The sequence below is a fragment of the Schistocerca gregaria genome, chromosome 11, assembly GCF_023897955.1.
Source record: "Schistocerca gregaria isolate iqSchGreg1 chromosome 11, iqSchGreg1.2, whole genome shotgun sequence".
Classification (NCBI taxonomy): Eukaryota; Metazoa; Arthropoda; class Insecta; order Orthoptera; family Acrididae; genus Schistocerca; species Schistocerca gregaria.
This window is the reverse complement of record NC_064930.1, coordinates 141,751,153-141,773,526: the sequence shown is the minus strand read 5'-3', so window position 1 is coordinate 141,773,526 and position 22,374 is coordinate 141,751,153. Positions and strand designations below refer to the sequence as shown.

Genomic DNA, 22,374 nt, shown 5'->3' with positions numbered 1-22,374 from the left:
AAAAGAGTCAAGGTTTTGGAATGGCGGAGCCAAAGTCCGGATTTGAATCCTACAGAACATCTGTGAGACGAGTTGGATCGTAGAATAAGAATAAAAAATTATTCAAACAAAGACGCTTTTGTTTTAAAGCTCTCAAAAATGAGTGGGATAAAATTCCGATGGATCGATTCCAAAATCTGGTCGACTCGATGCCGGTGCGGTGTGAGGTTGACAAAGAAGCCAAGAGAAATCTTGCTAGATGTTTCCAGAATGAGATTTTCACTCTGCAGCGGAGTGTGTGCTGATATGAAACTTCCTGGCAGATTAAAACTGTGTGCCCGACCGAGACTCCAACTCGGGACCTTTGCCTTTCGCGGGCAAGTGCTCTACCGACTGAGCTACCGAAGCACGACGCACAGCCCGCCCTCACAGCTTTACTTCTGCCAGTATCCGTCTCCTACCTTCCAAACTTTACAGAAGCTCTCCTGCGAACCTTTGCTCAACTGTCGTCCTCATGAACAAAAAATACACTCTATTATGTTGCGAACAATGGCTACTTGGTCACTATTAAGTGAACATTGAATATACAGAAATGAAATAAATTGCTGATTTTAATGTTCCATATTTGTTTTAAATTAATCCAATTAATATGTTCGTCGAAATACTTTCGACCGCTGCTGCGTATCACATACAGGGAAAGGCGGGAAAACATTTTCCGCAAAGTCACAACTCGGATTGGGGCGTGTGTTGAGCGAACGTGACAGAGGATCACTGAACAGAGTTCTAACGGAAAAGAAGAGGCCGACAGGTACGGAAGTCACTGCTGAACTAAATGTCGCACTCGCGAATACGAACAAAGCATGCCAAATTTAAAATAACGCAAGATTGGCAACGTTTTACAGAAGTTCGAAATAAGGCGCGTACGTCAATACGAGATGCTTTTAGTAACTTCCACAAAGAAACTGTGTCTCTAAATCTGGCAGAAAACCCAAAGATATTCTCGCCATACATAAAGCACACGAGCGCCAAGACGCAATCAATACCTTCACGGCGCGATAACAACGGCGAAGTCACTAAAGCAGAGTTACTAAACACGGTTTTCCGGAATTCCTTCACCAAAGAACACGAAGTAAATATTCCTGAATTCCAGTCAAGAACAACTGCCAAGATGAGAAACATATATCATCGGTGCAGCAAAGCAGCTTAAATCGCTTAATAAATGCAAGGCCTCCGGTCCAGATTGTGTACCAGTCAGGTTCCTCTCAGAGTATGCTGATACAATAGCTCCATATTTAGCAGCTATATACAAACGCTCACAGAAAGATCCGTACCTAAAGACTGGGAAATTGCTCAAGTTACACCAATACCGAAATGAGAACTAGAAGTAATCCGTTGATTTACAGGCCCAGATCACTAAGGTCGATTTGCAGTAGGGCTTAAGAACATATAGTGTATCCGAACATTATGGAGTACCTTGAAGAAAACGATTTATTGACACATAGTCAGCATGGTTTCAGAAAATATCGTTCTTACGAAACACAACCAGCTCTTTATACTCATCTACATCTACATCTACATGACTACTCTGCAATTCACATTTAAGTGCTTGCCAGAGGGTTCATCGAACCACAATCATACTATCTCTCTACTATTCCACTCAAGAACAGCGCGCGGGAAAAACGAACACCTAAACCTTTCTGTTCGAGCTCTGATTTCTCTTATTTTATTTTGATGATCATTCCTACCTATGTAGGTTGGGCTCAACAAAATATTTTCGCATTCGGAAGAGAAAGTTCGTGACTGAAATTTTGTAAACAGATCTCGCCGCGACGAAAAACGTCTTTGCTGTAATGACTTCCATCCCAACCCGCGTATCATATCTGCCACACTGTCTCCCTTATTACGTGAATACAAAACTAGCTGACCTTTTTTGCACACTTTCGATGTCCTCCGTCAATCCCACCTGGTAAGAATCCCATACCGGGCAGCAATATTCTAACAGAGGACGAACGAGTGTAGTGTAAGCTGTCTCTTTAGTGGACTTGTTGCATCTTCTAGGTGTCCTGCCAATGAAACGCAACCTTTGGCTCGGCTTCCGCACAACATTATCTATGTGGTCTTTCTAACTGAAGTTGATCGTAATTTTAACACGCAGGTACTTATCTGAATTGACAGCCTCGAGAATTGTACTATTTATCGAGTAATCGAATTCCAAGGGATTTCTTTTGGAACTCGTGTGGATCACCACACACTTTTCGTTATTTAGCGTCAACTGCCACCTGCCATACCATACGGCAATCTTTCCTAAATAGCTTTGCAACTGATACTGGTCTTCGGATGACCTTACTAGACGGTAAGTTACAGCATCATCAACCTAAGAGAACTGCTCAGATTGTCACCCAGGTCATTTATATAGATCAGGAACAGCAGAGGTCCCAGGACGCCTCCCTGAGGAACACCTGATATCACTTCAGTTTTACTCGATGATTTGCCGAACTGCGACCTTCCTGACAGGAAATCACGGATCCAGTCGCACAACTGAGACGATACCCCATGAAGTAATAAGCTGCATCGACGGCGGATGTCAAATTGATTACGTATTTTTAGATTTCAGAAGGCTTTCCACACCGTTCCTCACAAACGTCTTCTAACCAAACTGCGTGCCTACGGAGTATCGCCTCAGTTGTGCGACTGATTCGTGATTTCCTGTCAGAAAGGTCACAGTTCGTAGTAATGGACGGAAAGTCATCGAGTAAAACACAAGTGATATCCGGCGTTCCCCAAGGAAGTGTTATAGACCCTGTGTTGTTCCTGATCTATATTAACGACATAGGAGACAATCTCAGTAGCCATCGTAGATTGTTTGCAGGTGATGCTGTCATTTACCGTCTTGTAAAGTCATGAGGTGATCAAAAAGAGTTGCAAAATGATTTAGATAAAATATCTGCATGATGCCAAAAGTGGCAATTGACCCGGAATAAGGAAAAGTGTGAAGATATTCACGTGAGTACTAAAAGAAGTCAGCTAAATTTCGATTACACACTACGTCACACAATTCTGAAGGCTGTAAGTTCAAATAAATACTTAGGGATTACAATTACAAATAACCTAAATTGGAACAATCATGTTATGGGAAGAGCAAACCAAAGACTGCGGTTCATTGGCAGAACACTTGGAAGGTGCAACAGGTCTACCAAAAAGACTGCTTACACCACGCTTGTTCGCCCTATTCTGCAGTAATGCTGTGCGGTGTGGGATTCCCATCAGCTGGCACTGACGGATGACGTTGAAAAAGTACAAAGAAGGGCAGCTCGTTTTGTATTATCGCGAAATAGGGGAGATAGTGTCACAGATATGATAGTGAATTGCAGTGACAATCATTAAAACAAGGCGTTTTTCGTTGCGACGGGATCCTCTCGTGAAATTTCAATCACCAGTTTTCTCTTTCTATTGGAAAAACATTCTGTTCGCACCCACCTACATGGGGAGAAATAAGAGAAATCAGGGCTCGCACAGAAAAATTTAAATACTCATTTTTCCTGCGCGCCGTTCGAGAGTGGAACAGTAGAGAGACAACTTGAAGATGGTTTACTGAAGCCTCTGCCTCGCACTTTATTGTGAATAGCAGAGTAATCACGTAGATGTAGCTGAATAAGAAGGGAGCGCCAGTAGCTCGGAATTTCAGTACGAGCTGGAAATACGAAACCAATCACCAGTGATGTGACAACGGGATGACTTGGTGCCGAAGCCATGAAACCTGAGCTACGGGGCAAAGGAAGACAGTCACTGATCGGATGAGTCTCGTTTAACACTAACTTCTGGCACAGCTCATTGCGTCCAAAGAGCGAAAGATGGTGGGGGTTCTGTGGTGATTTGGGCAGCCGTATCGTGGTATACCATGGGACCCCTATGGTTACTCTGCAAGGTCTCGTTAATGTGAAAGACTGTGTGACCCTTTTGGCTGATCAGACAAGTGTTCATTCGCCATTGGTGGTGCTGTGTTCCAAGACGACAGGAGCCCCAGGTTCACACATCGTCCAGGTCGCGTTTGCTCCAGCCGCCGCAGTTACCAGGTCCCAATATTCCTCAGTCTTTGTGCTCTACATTGGAGAGAAGGATGTGTGACAGCTATCCACATCCGTAGTTGTTACCTAAAATTGTCAGTATTTTGTATGAGGAATGGTTGAAGTATGGCGTCCCCATATGCTGTCATAAAATGCAATTCAAAGAAATACACAGGGCAGTTCAAAAACAAGGAACAGATTGTACACATTTATATCTACAAAATTACCAAAACTACTACGATAAGTCCAACGTCCATGGGCAGACAACAGTTTAAAATCTGAACAGTTTGGGTAGACGTTCCAATCACGGCCACATTGGCGCTGTTGCTTAGTACTTCATGGAAAAAACTGTGATAGGACTACACAAACGTGCTTGAAAACTAATTATTTCCTCAAATTTGTACGGAAGCAGAGTAAATGAAGGTCAGATTCGCACCTTACATGAGAGCTTTATACATCGCAGTGGGAAGGTGAATATGACACCTAGCTTAATTCGACGGTTATGAGCAAATTTGCCGATGAGTATGTAATGCAAAACAGGGATGACACTCAAGTGAGAGTAATTAACACACTGTTCCTATATAATGCATGTGTATGAGCAGAATGTGCAACAGCCAGCGAGAGGCGTTTTAGTTTGGAATTTCGGAAGGGCGAGCAGAGGCAAGGTCGCGCTACAGGGGGTACCACGGAAACCACTCATAGGCGAGTGCCCGGTGGAAGGTCAATGACCTACCACGTGACTCGCACGGGGAGAGTGAGTATAACGGCCCGCCTGAGGCAGCACAGGAAAGAAAGCTTTTAGGAAAGAGTCTTTTGGAATTCCAAATGGGCACAAAACAAGACCAGTGGCGCATTTTCGATCACGTTTCCAGCGAGTGGTACACACGTGAGAGAGTCAATGTACGCATTTAGGCGTCTGGGACGGGCACGAAACGTCCGATTGGCGGAAACGCGCTAGGAAGCCAAAGTTTCGACGCAATTTAATGGTAGGGACCTTGCGATTGGTAGAAAGAGTTTCCACAACATAAGAGGAATGTTCCTATTGGTCGAAAAAAGCCGTGACATGAAGAACGAAAAAATGCAGGTGGGGAGATAGTTCGAGTATGAGTAAGACAAGAGAGAAAATTTCGTCCACTCCTCTCTCAACTGGCGTCAAGTGCAGAACGCAGCACATAACGCTCTGTAAGACACAGACGAGTAATTTGTGTCAACACTGCGTTCACAGCAGCTGACATCCAGCTGTAGCATCTGTCGGCTGCAACTGTGGCGAAACGAACCAGCCAATTGGTTAATTGTTCTTGCGAGAACTGAGAAGGCATTGTAATAAGCACGCTGCTCCAACGATATCGCCAGATTCTATGACTAGGGGTGAGTACATGTTCTTTCGCATAATGAGAAACATAGGGAAAGTTTCTGCTGGGAAATTCAGCAAAGGTGTAATTAGTTTTATAGGAGTTTCAGCGGAAGAGAGCGGCCTGACAGCTCCTCAGCTTAAGGGAAATGGCGCGTGCAGAGGCGTAGATTTGCTGGTTCACCATCTTGCGTCCACTGTGAACGCGAGCGACCTGGGTAATCTTTTCCTCAACTTGTCACATAACTAACCATCCACCATAGACTTGATTGTCATCCTAAAAATAGTATCGCACTTTGAACCGGAATTGGACGGTTTTTGTAGTACTGACGAACGTCATAATCTAAGTAGGAACAATTTTGTAAAGAAACTTCTAGTTAAACTTTAATATCGTCGTGTTTAGCATAATTTAACCTTTTGAAAGTTGATATTTAATATTGGCGTGTTCAAAATTGTTTCACTTTTTAATGTTGATGAGATGTGTCACTCTGACAACTTTTTTTTTTTCTGTCACGTTGAAAAGTGTGTAAAAGCGAGTATCTTTGTGACATTAAACATGTCATTTCGAGTTACACAGTTGTCTTGAATCCTAGAACAAGTAAACCAAAAATACTGCACCTTACAACTTTAAGAAGATTCAGATGCCTTCATGGTGCCCGCCTCATTGCTCTAAGCAGTTCTGGTGTTATCTGAATGACACCATTCCAGGACCTTGGACTGGAAGGGAGGAGCAGAAGATGAATGTCTTCGCCGTTGGCCTCCCATGACTCGAGGCCTCAGACCCTGTGACTTTTATCTGTGGGGTTACAGAAGAGATCACGTTTTTATCCCCCCTACGTCTGACCGTCTTGAAAAGTGTGCGACATCGTATAGCTGAAGCTGTGAATCCGATAACCAGACACCAGCTGCTTCGTCTTGGGCAGGAAATGAGCCGCCATTCTGATATTACTTGTGTAACGTGTGGTGTTCACATTGAATACTTAAAAATACGGACTTTTCTCTATCCATGGAAATGTGTTTCTATTTTTTTCTAGCTTGGAAATTATAAATATCTGTTCCTTCTTTTTGAATAGCCCTGTATATGAGACTGTAAGAAAGTAGCAGAACACGTCATGTACACATATGGCTAAAGCTGTTATCGAAGATAATTAATTTTGTCAAACTTACTAATACACTGACCCACAGACGATATCCGTCGAAAAGACATAATAATTGTATTGATGAAAATTTTATATATATATACAGAAGGGTCCAAAGAAATTTATCCACTGTTTAAAAGTCCATAACTTGCAAACTAATTGACCGAGTTGTCTCATTTTTGGTGAAAGTGTAGCTGAAAGTCCAACTTAAAGATATCACTGTAGGTGTTCGAAATGGTCACCATTAACTTCCACACACAAACTATGCCGCCGAACTGTAGCACGAACTACTGACTGGAACGAGTTCAGTTGGATATTTGCACATGAATGATGGGTGGATTCTCAAAGTTCATCCAATGTGCGTGGCTTTTGTTGATAAACGACGTTCTTTAGTGTTCCCCTCAGGTGAAAGACCAGAGGAGTTAGGTCTGGGGAACGTGGTGGATGCTCCACAGTTGAAAGTAAACTCTTCCGTCTCCATACAAGTCTCGGATGGCAGGTAAAATGGATGTCTGAAGCTTCTGAAGGTACACCTCACCGGTAACTGTGCCGTCAAAGAAGAATGGCCCAATCCAGGCCCGGTAACACAACCCACACCACACATTCACTCCTGGCAAATTCACGGGCGTTCGGATTTTCGGCGGCCCAGTAGATGCAACTGTGGAGACCACACCATCATCCCTGCAAACTCTTCACCGTTGCGCACCCTGCTAGTAAACCACTCGCAGTACTCCATTCTACGATCTGGGTCGTCCTCGTTCATTGCGTGCAGCAATCATGGGATGTGGCACCTCCACTTTGCTGTCTTTAAAATTCGCCGAACACCTGAGCGACTCACTCCAGTTTCACGGGCACACTGTCTCACAGACTTCTGGGGTGAGCGAGTGAATTGTTGTAACACATGACGGGAGTTACTGTTACAGGTCGTCCAGATCGTTGTTTGTGTACATCTGTAACACAGCCTTCGGCTTCAAATTTGTCTCGAATGCGACGAATCGTTAAACGTGTCGGTGGCTCTGCTTGATACTCGTTTCGCCATTGCTGCTGAACCTCATTAATGTTTTCATACTTAAAATACCACTTCAAAACTGGCTTCCTTTCATCGAATGTAAGCCTTGCGCCAGTCATGTTTACTCGAGTATCTAGGTGCAACTGAGAACAAAACACTGATTATCTGGCGACTGTCACCTGAAAAACCAAAACAACGCAATGCAACGATTGCGTGGCGACTGCCGGCACTACAAACTGTTACACTACCAAAGATGAGACAGCTCCGTCATTTAGTTTGCCAGTTATGGACTTTAAAACAGTGGATACATTTTTTGGGAGAGAGAAAGAGAGAGGACACAAAGTATACTCCCCTTCTCTTGATCGCCGTCTGTCTTTGTTCTGCGGTTCTCTTGTTCTAATGGATGTAATAACAGCTGACGTAGCCGTATTAGCGCTGTAATCGTATACGAAATGAATTAACTGCTGAAACAGATAACTGTTTAAAACTGGTTGTTTCATGCCTTTATTTCGCAGTGTGCCCTACGTGAAATATCTGCATTATTCCAGCATTCATAGCAGACTCTATCCTGTGCAACCTTCTTCTAGACAAGTTGTGCCACAAACTTCTCTTCTCCCCAATTCTATTCAATGCCTCCTCATTAGTTACGTGATCTACCCATCTAATCTTCAGCATTCTTCTGTAGCACCACATTTCGAAAGCTTCTATTATCTTCTTGTCTAAACTATTTATCGTCCATGTTCCATACATGGCTACACTCCATACAAATACTTTGAGAAACGACTTCCTCACACTTAAATCTATACTCGATGTTAACAAATTTCTCTCCTTCAGAAACGCTTTGCTTGCCATTGCCAGTCTACATTTTATATCCTCTTTACTTCGACCATCATCAGTTATTATGCTCCCCAAATAACAAAACTCCTTTACTACTTTAAGTGTCTCATTTCCTAATGTAATTCACCCAGCATCACCCGACTTAATTCCACCACATTCCATTATCCTCGTTTTGTTTTTGTTAATGTTCATCTTATACCCTCCTTTCAAGACACTGTCCATTCCGTTCAACTGCTCTTCCAAGTCCTTTACTGTCTCTGACAGAATTACAATTTCACCGGCGAACCTCAAAGCTTTTATTTCTTTACCATGGATTTTAATGCCTACTCCGAACTTTTCTTTTGTTTCCTTTATTGCTTGCTCAATATACAGATTGAATAACACCGGGGATAGGCTACAACCCTGTTTCACTCCCTTCCCAACCACTGCTTCCCTTTCATGCCCCTCGGCTGTTATAAGTGCCATCTGGTTTCTGTACAAATTGTAAATAGCCTTTCGCTCCCTGTATTTTACCTCTTCCACCTTCACAATTTGAAAGGGAGTATTCCAGCCAATGTTTTACAGTTTTTTCCAAGTACGTAGACTTTAAATAATTTGATTGTGTGTGTGTGTGTGTGTGTGTGTGTGTTTCTGATCTGGCTACGTGTAACGAAGAGCCAACACGGTTATTTTCTCAGTTAGATAGACCGAGAGCAACTAAATGAGAACTGAATTTAATGCAAACTGTTTGTTATTTAATTTCGGCGACAGATTTCAAATGGAATTCTGTGTCTGTCTGCTGTGACTGGCAATAGATGTGTGTTATCCCGTGATTGTAAGATACTGCTCTTATGCTATCCAAGACAGAAAGTGTTATTAATTCGAATAATTCATTACAAGACTCACTGAAATAATCCTGTGGCATCTAAGTTGCTTCAAATGGTTCTGAGCACTATGGCACTTAACTTTTGAGGTCATCAGTCCCCTAGAACTACTTAAACCTAACTAAGGACATCACACACACATCCAGGCCGGCGGCAGGATTCGAACCTGCGACCGCGGTCGCGTGGTTCCAGACTGTAGCGCCTAGAACCTCTCGGCCACCCCGGACGGCTGGCATCTTACAAGGGAACCTCCCCATCGCATCCGACTCAGATTTAGTTATAAGTTGTCACAGTGGATAGGCCTTGAGAAACTGAACACAGATCAATCGAGAAAACAGGAAGAAGTTGTGTGGAACTATGGAAATAATAAGCAAAATACACAAACTGAGTAGTCCACGTGCATGATAGCCAATATCAAGGAAACGTGAGGTCAGGAGCGCCGTGGTCTCGTGGTTCGTGTGAGCAGCTGCGGAACGAGAGGTCCTTGGTGCAAGACTACCTTCGAGTGAAAAGTTTAATTTTTTTATTTTCAGACGATTATTATCTGTCCGTCCATCCGTCCGATGTGAGGTAACTGCGCCGTAGTATGGGGACGCTACACCTAAACCGAAAAATTTGAAAACGTTAAAAACATATGTTTTGACAGAGCACAGGGAAAACTGTGCGACTCTGAAACTGTTCCATTCATTTGTTGCAGTTTGCGTGACAAACTCTTATGTTTTCATCACTTGTTTGGGAGTGATTACACACCAACAAGAAAACCTAAATCGGGCAAGGTAGAAGAATCTTTTTACCCATTCGCCACGTGTACAAGTTAGGTGGGTCGACAACATCTTCCTGTCATGTGACGCACATGCCGACACCAGTGTCGTATAGAATGTATCAGACGTGTTTTCCTGTGGAGGAATCGGTTGACATATGACCTTGCGATCAGATGTTTTCGGTTCCCATTGGAGAGGCACGTCCTTTCGTCTAGTAATCGCACGGTTTTGCGGTGCGGTCGCAAAACACAGACACTAAAGTTATTACAGTGGACAGAGACGTCAATGAACGAACGGACAGATCATAACTTTGCGAAAATAAAGAAAGTAAACTTTTCACTCGAGGGAAGACTTGAAACCAGGACCTCTCGTTGCAGAGTTGCACACGCTAACCACGGGGCCACGACGCTCCTGATATCGCATCATCATTGATGTTGCTTATCTTGCGCAAGGGCAACTCAGTTTGTATATTTTGCTTATTTTTTCCATAGTTCCACACAACTTCTTCCTGTTTTCTCGATTGATCTGTGTTCAGTTTCTCAAGGCCTATACGCTGTGCCAACTAAATCTGAGGGCGGTGCGATGGGGAGGTTGCCTTGTTAGTAAACAAGGCGTTAGGTAAATAGGCTCCAATGCGACGAAAGTACATCAGACGCAGTTTCTGTTAAAGGAACCTTAACTATGGCAAACCAAGAAAGTTAAATAAAACCGAAAGTAATAATCAGTAATCATTAAAGAATTTTTCCTCACTAACAATAACATTTTTAGAGACACTGTACAAAGTTCCCACAGAAGTTATACATTCAGGGACAACTGGAAGCTGTGTCCACTGCCAACGGCGTTGTCTAATGGCGCCGGAACGGTACCTCAGCGTGTTCGGCCAGGGAGCCGTTGGGCTCTGTAATAAAAAAAAACTGAGTGGAAGGATCAACACACGAACTTTAACGGATGTCATGTGACGTCCACAACGACCAAACCCAACGATCAACGATGGACAAAAAAACAAGGCTAGCTTTGCTGCCTCCCGATGCCAGGGTCCCGGGTTCGATTCCCGGCCCGGCTGGTGCCTTTTTTTCTGCTCAGGGACTGGGTGTTTCTGTTATCCTCATCATTTCATCATCATGATCCTCATCATTCATGACGGAGGCTAGATTGGACTGAGTACTAAACTGAAGTGTGAAAAAATTGGGACTTCGTTCGGGCGCTGATGAGGAGGCAGTTGAGCTCCCCACAAACCAAACGTCACTGGTGGCAACAGTGTTCCTACAGCGCATTACACTTGGTAAGGTTTTGTGTTCGTCGTGTTTACATATTTTTGTGAGCCTCTGTATGTAGATACGGGGAAAAACATGGTTCAAGTGGCTGTGAGCTCTGTGGGACATAACATCTGTGGTCATCAGTCCCGTAGAACTTACAACTACGTAAACCTGACTAACCTAAGGACATCACACACACCCATGCCCGAGGCAGGATTCGAACCTGGGACCGTAGCGGTCGCAGGCTGTAGCGACTAGAACCGCTCGGCTACCCTGGCCGGCAGATATGGAGACCTACGGAGACGTGAGCGTACCGTCTTCAAAGATTTGGAGGTCGTTATATGCCAGTTGTAGGTGGAGGGACGGTGAGGGGGGGGGGGGGGGGGGGGAAGAGAGAAAGTATAGGAAAGGGCAGGGAAGGAGGGATTCGTAGCGTCAGCTGCATCGGGAACCAGTGGCGACGAATGATGACAATATGTGCCGGACTGGGATTCGAACCCGGGACCTCCTTTTTACTAGCCAGGTGCGGTAACCACTCGTATAACTGATTCGCCTAGATGGCCAATGGATCGACATTCTTCAGTGCAGATGCACAAGTACATCGGTCGTACCGCGGGAATCTCGGAGTAGGGAGCATGGAGAACTCCGGATTGGTGGTACGTAGATCAGCCCTGCGGCGTGTCGAGACAGAGCGCGTACATGAGGTAACACTGTTCTCTGGATGCCGCGGTGGTTAACAACCACTGCCTGGGAAGCAGGAGATCCCGGGTTCGAATCCCGGTCGGGCACACATTTTCACTCGTCGCCGCGGATTCGGCGTGATGCGATATTTGCCGATAACAGTGCTATCTACCAATGGACAACAACGGTTTCAGTATACCGTACGTATTTTTTGGCTTAGAAGCCGAATATGCACTAAAAATGGGCGGTTCCCATTTAAAAATACAAAGTTGACCCCGTGGTTAAGATATGGCCAGTGATAGCAAAGACACATACATCCTTTACTAACGTTAGCTTTTCATCTACCACACTTTTTTTTTTTTTGTTTGATGTGTCGTCTCCGAGATTGTAGGTAGTCTCAACCTAAAACAAACATCTTTCTTCCAGGAGAGCTAGTTCTGCAAGGTTCGCGGGAGAGCTTCTGTGAAGTTCGGAAAGTAGGAGACGAGGTACTGGCGGAATTGAAGTTGTGTAGACGGGTCATGAGTCGTGCTTGGGTAGCTCAGTTGGTGCCGGCACGGTAGCTCAGCGTGTTCGGTCAGAGGGTTAGCTGCCCTCGGTAATAAAAAAAAACGGAGTTCACTGATCAACAACGAACTAAAGCGGATGTCTGTCTTACGGCGTCCGTCCCGAGCCAATGCAACGAACGAAAACGAGCAAAATTAGATTTCAAAAAAAGTTGGTAGAGCACTTGCCCGCGAAGGGCAAAGGTCCCGAGTTCGAGTCTCGGTCCGGCACACAGTTTTAATCTGTCGAGAAGTTTCATATCAGCGCACATTCCGCTGCAGAATGAAAATCTTATTCTAGATCTTGTAGGGCAACTCGGGGCGGAACGGGATATTTAATATTTAACAATTTCTATAAAATAAGGGGACACAAGAAAACACTTCTTAAAATGGTAAAAAAACACCTTGTAGTGTAACCTAATGTACCTTATTTTAAAACCACTTAAAACAATACATTTTGCATTTTTTAGAATTTTTCAAAGAAAGTCTTGCAAATTTCCCGTTCCACCCTTCCCACAGGGCAGAATGGGATAAGGGTAGTTTTTGTTAAATTACTGCATAAACGTTGACTTTGAATTAGGAATATCGTATTAAACTATGACAAAATGTTGTATAACAGGCAATTCAGACTAAGGAATGTGTAATTTAAACAATTAAAAAGTCATTCTTGAAAATAAGAAAATATTTTAATGTCACTCTGAAAAGCGTATAGTGCTTAATAACCAGCAAACCACTAACTACTAGCCCTTTCGACGATGGTCACAAATCAGTATTTCCTCTTCCTCTTCACCGTGTATGCCAGCACATGAACTGTGTGCCCACTGTGGCATGCGACCCAGCCCTCATTAGAAACGGCGTGGAGTCCCCACAGTAGACACACTCAACATCCTCTCTCTCTCTCTCTGATTCTCTCTTCTCCATCATCTCATTCCTTTCATTTTTCTTAAGGTCTCTGATGTCCTCTGGTTTGGTTTTTTTGGGCGTACAGTTTGATATTTTTGCCTCACCTGACGCCTCTGTCCTGACATTGTTCATATCTGTGAACCCTCCTCCTTTCCGTAGGCCTAGTTTACGTGCGGCAGCATTCTGCAGTTCCTTTTTTATAAGGAGAGTCTGTTGTTACGACGGTTTTTCCTTTTCGCCTTGTAGCCCGCCAAGTATTTTGACAGGTCAGTGGGATTGGAATGACAGCTTCGGACATCTGGAAAGCTGAGTTGTTCGGCGGACGTAGCTGGTTGCGAGAGTCTGGCATCCATGGACGTCCAGGCTGGGTTTGCTTTCTACTTGCAGCAAAATATGACGGCGCAGAGCGGCACAGTATCCCACTCTGCCCCAGGAGCACTTTTCAGGATAACAACTTTTATGGAGTGTAACGATTCACGTATTTAAAGGCATCAATTAACTAAAGTATAACAAATGCCATGCACTTTAAGGGAATGTGTCATTTTAGGGTATACAATTAACAATTAACAGCTTGAAACTTCCTGGCAGATTAAAACTGTGTGCCGGATTGAGACTCGAACTCGGGACCTTTGCCTTTCGCGGGCAAGTGCTCTACCAACTGAGCCACCCAAGCACGACTCACGCCCCGTCCTCACAGCTTTACTTCTGCCAGTACCTCTTCTCCTACCTTCCAAACTTTACAGAAGCTCTTCCGCGAACCTTGCAGAACTAGCACTCCTGAAAGAAAGGATACTGCGGAGACATGGCTTAGCCACAGCCTGGGGGATGTTTCCAGAATGAGATTTGCACTCTGCACCGGAGTGTGCGCTGATATGAAACTTCCTTGCAGATTAAAACTGTGTGCCCGACCGAGACTCGAACTCGGCACGTTTGCCTTTCGCGGGCAAGTGCTCTGGTAGAGTTTCACATCAGCGCACACTCCGCTGCAGAGTGAAAATCTCATTCTGGAAACATGCCCCAGGCTGTGGCTAAGCCATGTCTCCGCAGTATCCTTTGTTTCAGGAGTGCTAGTTCTGCAAGGTTCGCAGGAGAGCTTCTGTAAAGTTTGGAAGGTAGGAGACGGATACTGACAGAAGTAAAGCTCTGAGTACCGGACGTGAGTCGTGCTTGGGGACTCAGTTGGTAAGCACTTACATGCGAAAGGCAAAGGTCCCGAGTTCGAGTCTCGGTCGGGCACACAGCTTTAATCTGCCAGGAAGTTTCATATCAGCGCACACTCCGCTGCAGAGTGAAAATCTCATCCTGGAATTAACAGCTTACCTGCCGTTGAAATTCGGCAAACGTTAGAACAATGGAAGTGGTAACACGACGGACAACAATTCGCTTAGATCTCGCACTTCAAACTAAATCAGAATGGCTGCCCTCACTTTCCGTCCATTCGGAGAAATGCCCATAGAACAGGTTGCAACACTGTCCAGTCTAGAAAAGAGCAATTTCCCATTGTGCCCTGCTATCCCATTCTCCCCCGAGTTCCCCTATGTTACTTGACACCGACACGTGATGTGGTGGTGGTTGTTAGTGTTTAACGTCCTGTACACAACGAGGTCAGTAGAGACGGAGCGCAAGCTCTGCTTAGGGAAGGATTGGGAAGGAAATCGGCCGTGCCCTTTCAAAGGAACCATCCCGGCATTTGCCTGAAACGATTTGGGGAAATGACGGAAAACCTAAATCAGGATGGCCGGAGACGGGATTGAACCGTCGTCCTCCCGAATGCGAGTCCAGTGTGCTAACCACTGCGCCACCTCGCTCGGTCACACGATGTGAGATTAGTCCTTAAGTTTCGCACTGTACAGAAGAAATCCAATACGTTCTACGGTTTTTGGGGCTACGTTTTTATAATTATTTATTATTTTTACTGTCCTCTACTGCTCCATTTCGTTGGTACCTATAACATTCAAAAAGTCAGTAGTGAATGAATAAGCATACTTTGTATTATCAGTCCTCTAATGAAGGCGTTTTAATATTTCTTACACCAGGGACTTACATTCAGCTAAAATCAATGCAATTGTTAAGCGTTGTTGTGTTGGTATTTCTATGACAACTCTCATCTTCAACGTTTTCAAGCTGTTACAGAATCAAATGTTGAAAATTGTGGGTGATGTTCAAATGCCTGTAGTATTTTTTTTTTTAAGGATAAAGTAAATGTGATACTTGCTGAGCAGTTTTCGACTAGAGGCAGATCTGCACGGCAATGGGAAAGAAACGTCTTGATAAGTACGGGATGGATCAGTGCTGGCAACTTACCGCGCCGGTTGCGATGTGGGACACCATGGCGGCCGGTTAGCCGTCTGCAGTCGTACCAACCTCGCGGGAGCGGACGTTCCTGCGATCGCAGGTGTGGAGCTGCAAGATGGCGTCGGACGATCGACGGTGTTGGTGCAGGGGCGGTATCTAGCCGCTCCCCATGTGGGAGTGGAGCATTTCTGATGAGAGGCCGCGCACGCCGCAGGCCCTGCGAAGCCACAGAGAAGGCGACCGTCAGGCCGAGCCCACGCGTCTCCGTCGACATTCTCGCAGTCGGGCTCCCGCAATGCGGCAACATTGCGCTATGGCCGAGCAGCACCGACGAAGCGTTGGAGGTACTCACCGTGACGCAATGAGGCGACAAGATTCATAGCATAGCGATATGCACATATACACTTGGTGGTACATTGGAAACTCGATTAACCGTCGTCTTCGGGACCGTGATCGTGACAGTTGAGCGAATAGACGGATAACAGAATCACTGACTGTATTCCTCCAAAACATAACCTCAATCAATTATTTTATGTATAGACACATATCACTCTCACAGTAATATAATAATATTTCGGAGCGAAAAGAAACTAAACACTATTGTAATATCAAATAAAACTATTTATTACATTTTTGTACTTTGAAACCTGGAGCAGATTTTTCAGAGAGTGGTGCTAATGTCTTTTGTGGTAAAGCCATCCAACGAAGCCCAGTTTCTTCACAATTGTAAACTTGCCATCTAACAAGATTCAATTCAGCCATTTTTTCTTTAAGTTGCTGCCGGAACTCAGCAATTACAGAGCTATCCGCGATGAGTTTTTTCTCAACTGATAACGAGTTGGCGAATGCCGTGACGAAATTTAAACTTGTCGAGCCATCCGATAGTTGCTTTAAAACACGAGTCACCATCAAGTTTGTTGTCCATTTCAACACCTTTGGCCATTATTATAGGCCCTGAAAGTGGAATCCCCTGACTTCTTGGTTGCATAAACCATCGGTACATTCTAGCGTCCAATTCATCATATTTTCCAGGTTTCATCGTCTTTCTTGTTCGCACACCTCCATCCATGCTCTGCACTGTTGCCTCACGTTGTTCTATTTTATCAGCATCAAGTGTTATATCGTTAACTGTTGTTCTTCCAATACCATAAGTCAGCGCGACGCTTTTCGCAGGTTTCGCCCATTCTTAAGCGTTTTATAATTTCAAGTTTTTGATTAAGTCCTAAAACAACACGTTCACGTTTTTCAGACATTTTATCAAGTCACTGTATGACACACACCTGCACTAAATACGGTAGTGTAAAATATTAGTCAATAAAGCTATATTCAAGTGGAAAACACGTAACACGGCACAGCCCGCTAGATACACTGCGACAGTTACAGTCTTCTCGCCACAACTGGAAACTGATCCAGTGGTGATTGTTGACTCACAAGTGAGACAGAAGCAAGAAGAGGGGGAGACGTGTTAGCACGTCAAGTGAGGGTCATATCTTATGTGCCACTCTACGGCGGGCGGGTACACTCACTTCCCACTAAAATGGAGTAAATAAAGAAAGCGAACGCGTCACTGCACGTTAGAGCATTCTGTTATTACAGTACCTGTATTATTGTGCTGTTACACCACTGACGGTTAACAGAAAGTGACGGTTTAAGGAGTGACGGTTAATCGAGTTTTTACTGTACCAACACTTACAGAAGGCATAGATGGGCGGTGCATTGCCGGAGCTATCATTTGTACTCCGGTGATTCCTGTCTAAAGGTTTTCCGAAGCTGTTACGGCCGCACGAGAGGAGTTAAACAGACTTTGAATGCGGAACTGGAGCTTGGAGCTAGACGCATGCGTCACTTCATCGCGAAAATCGTTAGGCAATCCAGTATTCCGCGATCCACGGCGTCAAGAGTGTGCCGGGAAAACTAAATGTCGGGCATCACCTCTCACCACGGACAACGCAGTGGCCGACGGCCTCCACTTAACGACCGAGAGCAGCGGCGTTTGCGTAGAGTCGTCAGTGCTGACAGACAAGCAACCCCGTGAAATAACCGCAGAAATCAATGCGGGACGTACGAGTAAGGTACCGAGCGAGGTGGCGCAGTGGCTAGCACACTGGACCCGCATTCGGGAGGACGACAGTTCAAACCCGCGTCCGGCCATCCAGATTTAGGTTTTCCGAGATTTCTCTATATCGTTCCAGGCAAATACTGGGATGGTTCCTTTGAAAGGTCACGGCCGACTTCCTTCCCCAAGCTTCCCTAATCCAATGAGCCCGATAACCTCGCTGTTCGGTCTCTTCCCCCAAAACAACCCAACCCCCAACGAGTAAGGTACCCGTTTGGACAGTTTGGTGAAATTTGGCGTTAATGGGCTGTGTCAGCAGACGACCGACCCGAATGTCTTTGGCAACAGCACCACATCGCCAGCAGCGCCTCTCCTGTGCTCGGGTCCGTACCAGTTGGACCCTAGATGACTGGAGAACCGAGGCCTGGTCAGCTGAGTCCCGATTTCAGTTGGTGACAGCTGATGTGTGCGGCAGACCCACGAAGCCATGGACCGAGATCGTCAACAGTGCACTGAGCGAGCTGGTGGAGGCCCCACAACGGTGCGGGCTGTGTTTGCATGGAATGGACTGGGTTATCTGGTCCAAGTGAACCGATCATTGAGTGCAAATGGTTATGTTCCCTACTTGAAGACTTCTGCAGCCATTCCTACTCTACACAGAGTACGCGAAAGAATGTGCCGTGTACCGCAAGTCTCTAGCGGAACGGAAGGCTCCAAATCATTGGAAAAGAGCACAGGTAGTTCCGGTCTTCAAGAAGGGTCGTCGAGCAGATGCGCAAAACTATATCTCTGACGTCGATCTGTTGTAGAATTTTAGAACATGTTTTTTGCTCGAGTACCATGTCGTTTCTGGAAACCCAGAATCAACACCGTAGGAATCAATATGGATTCCGGAAATAGCGATCGTGTGAGACCCAACTCGCTTTACTTGTTCACGAGACCCAGAAAATATTAGATACAGGCTCCCAGGTAGATGCCATTTTCCTTGACTTCCGTAAGGCATTCGATACAGTTCCGCACTGTCGCCTTATAAACAAATTAAGAGCCTACTGAATATCAGACCAGCTGTGTGGCTGGATTGAAGAGTTTTTAGCAAACAGAACGCAGCACGTTGTTATCAACAGAGAGACGTCTACAGACGTTAAAGTAACCTCTGGCGAGCCACAGGGGGGACTATTGCTTTTCACAATATATATAAATGACCTAGTAGATAGTGTCGGAAGTTCCGTGCGGCTTTTCGCGGATGATGCTGTAGTATACAGAGAAGTTGCACCATTAGAAAATTGCAGCGAAATGCAGGAAGATCTGCAGCGGATAGGCACTTGGTGCAAGGAGTGGCAACTGACCCTTAACATAGACAAGTGTAATGTATTGAGAATACATAGAAAGAAGGATCCTTTATTGTATGATAGCGGAACAAACACTGGTAGCAGTTACTTCTGTGAAATACCTGGTGGTATGCGTGCGGAACGATTTGAAGTGAAATGATCATATAAATTAATTGTTGGTAAGGCGGTTACCAGGTTGAGATTCATTGGGAGAGTCCTTAGAAAATGTAGTCCATCCACAAAGGAGGTGGCTTACAAAACACTCGTTCGACCTATTCTTGAGTATTGCTCATCAGTGTGGGATCCGTACCAGGTCTCGACAGAGGAGGTGGAGAACATCCAAAGAAGAGCGGCGCGTTTCGTGACAGGGTTATTTGGTAAGCGTGACGGAGATGTTTAGCAAATTGAAGTGGCAGACTCTGCAAGAGAGGCGCTCTGCATCGCGGTGTAGCTTGCTGTCCAGGTTTCGAGAGGGTGCGTTTCTGGATGAGGTATCGAATATATTGCCTCCCCCTACTTATACCTCCCAAGGAGATCACGAACGTAAAATTAGAGATATTCGAGCGCGCACGGAGGCTTTCCGGCATTCGTTCTTCCCGCGAACCGTACATGACAAGAACAGGAAAGAGAGGTAATGACAGTGGCACGTAAAGTGCCCTCCGCCACACACCGTTGGGTGCCTTGCGGAGTATAAATGTAGATGTAGATGCAGAATTTTTGCGGATGACGATGCCCCATGCCAAGTGAGCACAGCTGTTAGCGACTGGTTTGAAGGACATTCTGGATAGTTGGTGCGAATGATTTGTCCACCCACATTGTCAGACATGAATCGCAGCGAGAGGTCAGTTCGTGCACAAAATCCTTCACCGGGAACACTTTCGCAGTTGCGGACGTCTATAAAAGTCGCATTGGTCAATATTTATGCAGGGAATTTCCAACGACTTCTTCAGTCCATCTGTCGAGTTTCTGCAGTACGCCGGGCCGTAGGAGGTCCGACATGCCGGCCGGTTTGGCCGAGCGGTTCTAGGCGCTTCAGTGCGGAACCGCGCTGCTGCTACGGTCGCAGGCTCGAATCCTGCCTCGGGCATGGATGTGTGTGATGTCCTTAGGTTAGTTAGGTTTAAGTAGTTGTACGTTCTAGGGGACTGGTGACCTCAGATGTCGAGTTCCATAGTGCTCAGAGCCATATGAACCATTTTTGAAGAGATGTTGCTGAACTTTGCAGATAGTTGCCGAAGTATTACCGAAGTATGGCGGCGTTTTCGACCTTTGATACTGTACAAATTACACCTAAGTACCTGCCAGAGGGTTCATCGAACGACCTTCACAATAATCCTCTATTATTCCAATCTCGTGCAATCTCTATTGGAAGCGTTTGAGGTCCGACACGATATTACGAGGTGTCCCATGACTTTTGTCGCCTCAGTGTGTACCATGAATATGGACGAATTCGGTGGTGGCGAGCAGTAAGTTGTTAGTTCCTCAATGGAATGTCCCCGTTTGATTTAGGCTTCAGACCTACCAAAGTGTTCGCCCCCAGTAGCTGAGTCGTAGCCGGCACGGTAGCTCAGCGTGTTCGGTCAGAGAGCCGGTTGACCTATGTAGTAAAAAACTGAGTGGAAGGGTCAACAATCGAACTTGAACGGAACTCGTGTGACGTCCGCAACGACCAAACACAACGATCAACGACGAACAAAATCCAAAAGTTACCAGTCCAGTATAAATTTAACAGCCGGCACGATAACTCAGTGTGTTCGGTCAGAAGGTTAGTTGCCCTCTGTAATAAAAACAAAAAAAAAAAAAACAACTGAGTTAATGGATCAACTACGAACTGAAAGGGGTGTCTTGCGACGTCCGCACCGAGCAGATACAACGAACAAAATGAGACTAAAAAAAAATGGTCACCAAGGGAGAATGTCAATCCTAAGCGCCCGGGTTCGATTCCCGGCTGGGTCGGAAATTTTCTCCGCTCAGGGACTGGGTGTTATGCTGTCCTAATCGTCATCATTTCATCCCCATCGACGCGCAAGTCGCCGAAGTGGCGTCAAATCGAAAGACTCCACCCGGCGAACGGTCTACCCGACGGGAGACCCTAGCTGCACGACCTGCCCAAGTCTAGATGTCTTGAAAAGATTGGATTACTTTTTCATATAGGTTTCATTTGCGCTTACACTGCACTCTATTAATATTACAAGACCACTTTGGCGGTATACAATAATCATCGCACTACCTCCTTGGATGTGCAAATGATAAACATTTCAGCACAGCCGCCAATACTAACTAACCGTAAAACTATCTGCATTCTGTGTGCAGGCAAAGAATACGAAGTGGATTTCTCATTCAGAAATCCCATTTCAGTCTGAATCCTGGCCTTACGTCTACTCTTGCAAATTCGAACCTCAATAAATCGAACTCCTACTCAGCTCCCTCCAAAACACGTAGCTTAATCGAAATGTCACGTCAGAGGGTGCTGGCTAAACACACGAAAAACGTAGATACAGGAACCATCTGGATAACAGTTGTAAATAGTCGTAGCTGTGTTGGGAAACTACCAGAGCTCCAAGCGCTAATAGAAAGCACTGATGCTGAAATGGTTATAGGCTAAAGCCGGATATAAGCTCAGTCGAAGAACCTAACGGTGTTCCGAAAGGATAGGCCAAACACGATTGGTGGTGGCGTGTTTGTTGCTGTCGGAAGTTGTTTAACTTGTCGCGAAATTGAAGTAGATACTTCCTGAGAGTCAGTATCGGCAGAAGTCACTGTTGGCAACCAGTATAAAATAATAATTGGATCCTTTTACCAACCTCCCAATTCAGATGTTAAAGTTGCTGAATGGTTCAAAGAAAACTTGAGTTTGATTTCAAACACGTACCCGAATCATACGATAATAGTCGGTGGTGACTTCAATTTACCCTCGATATGTTGGCGAAAATATATGTTTAATTCCGGAGGTATGCATAAAATGTCATCCGAAATTGTACTAAACGCATTCTCTGAAAATTATTTCGAGCAGTTAGTTCATAAGCCCACACTAATAGTAAACGGTTGTGAAAACACACTTGGACTCTTAGCAGCAAATAACCCTGAGTTAATAACGAGCACCTAAACCAATTAACGGATTAGTAAACACAGGGTTGTCGTAGCGAGATTGAATGTGGTAATCCTCAAATCCTCTGAAAATAAGCGAAAAATATACGTATTCAAAAAAGAAGATAAAAACTCACTTGACATCTTCCTAAGAGACAATCTCTACTCATTCCAAATTAACAATACAGGGTGTTACAAAAAGGTACGGCCAAACTTTCAG

General features: G+C 45.1%; 1 protein-coding gene across 1 annotated transcript in view; it reads right to left on the bottom strand.

Annotated features, from left to right (window-relative positions):
- LOC126295063 (forkhead box protein D1-like) overlaps positions 1 to 22,374 on the bottom strand; it is a 443,237-nt gene that overhangs the window by 354,326 nt on the left and 66,537 nt on the right. The window contains exon 2 of the mRNA XM_049987310.1: positions 15,693 to 15,900. Within this exon, the coding sequence (XP_049843267.1) occupies positions 15,693 to 15,719 (27 nt within the window). The 5' untranslated portion in view covers positions 15,720 to 15,900. The remainder of the gene's footprint in view (positions 1 to 15,692; positions 15,901 to 22,374) is intronic.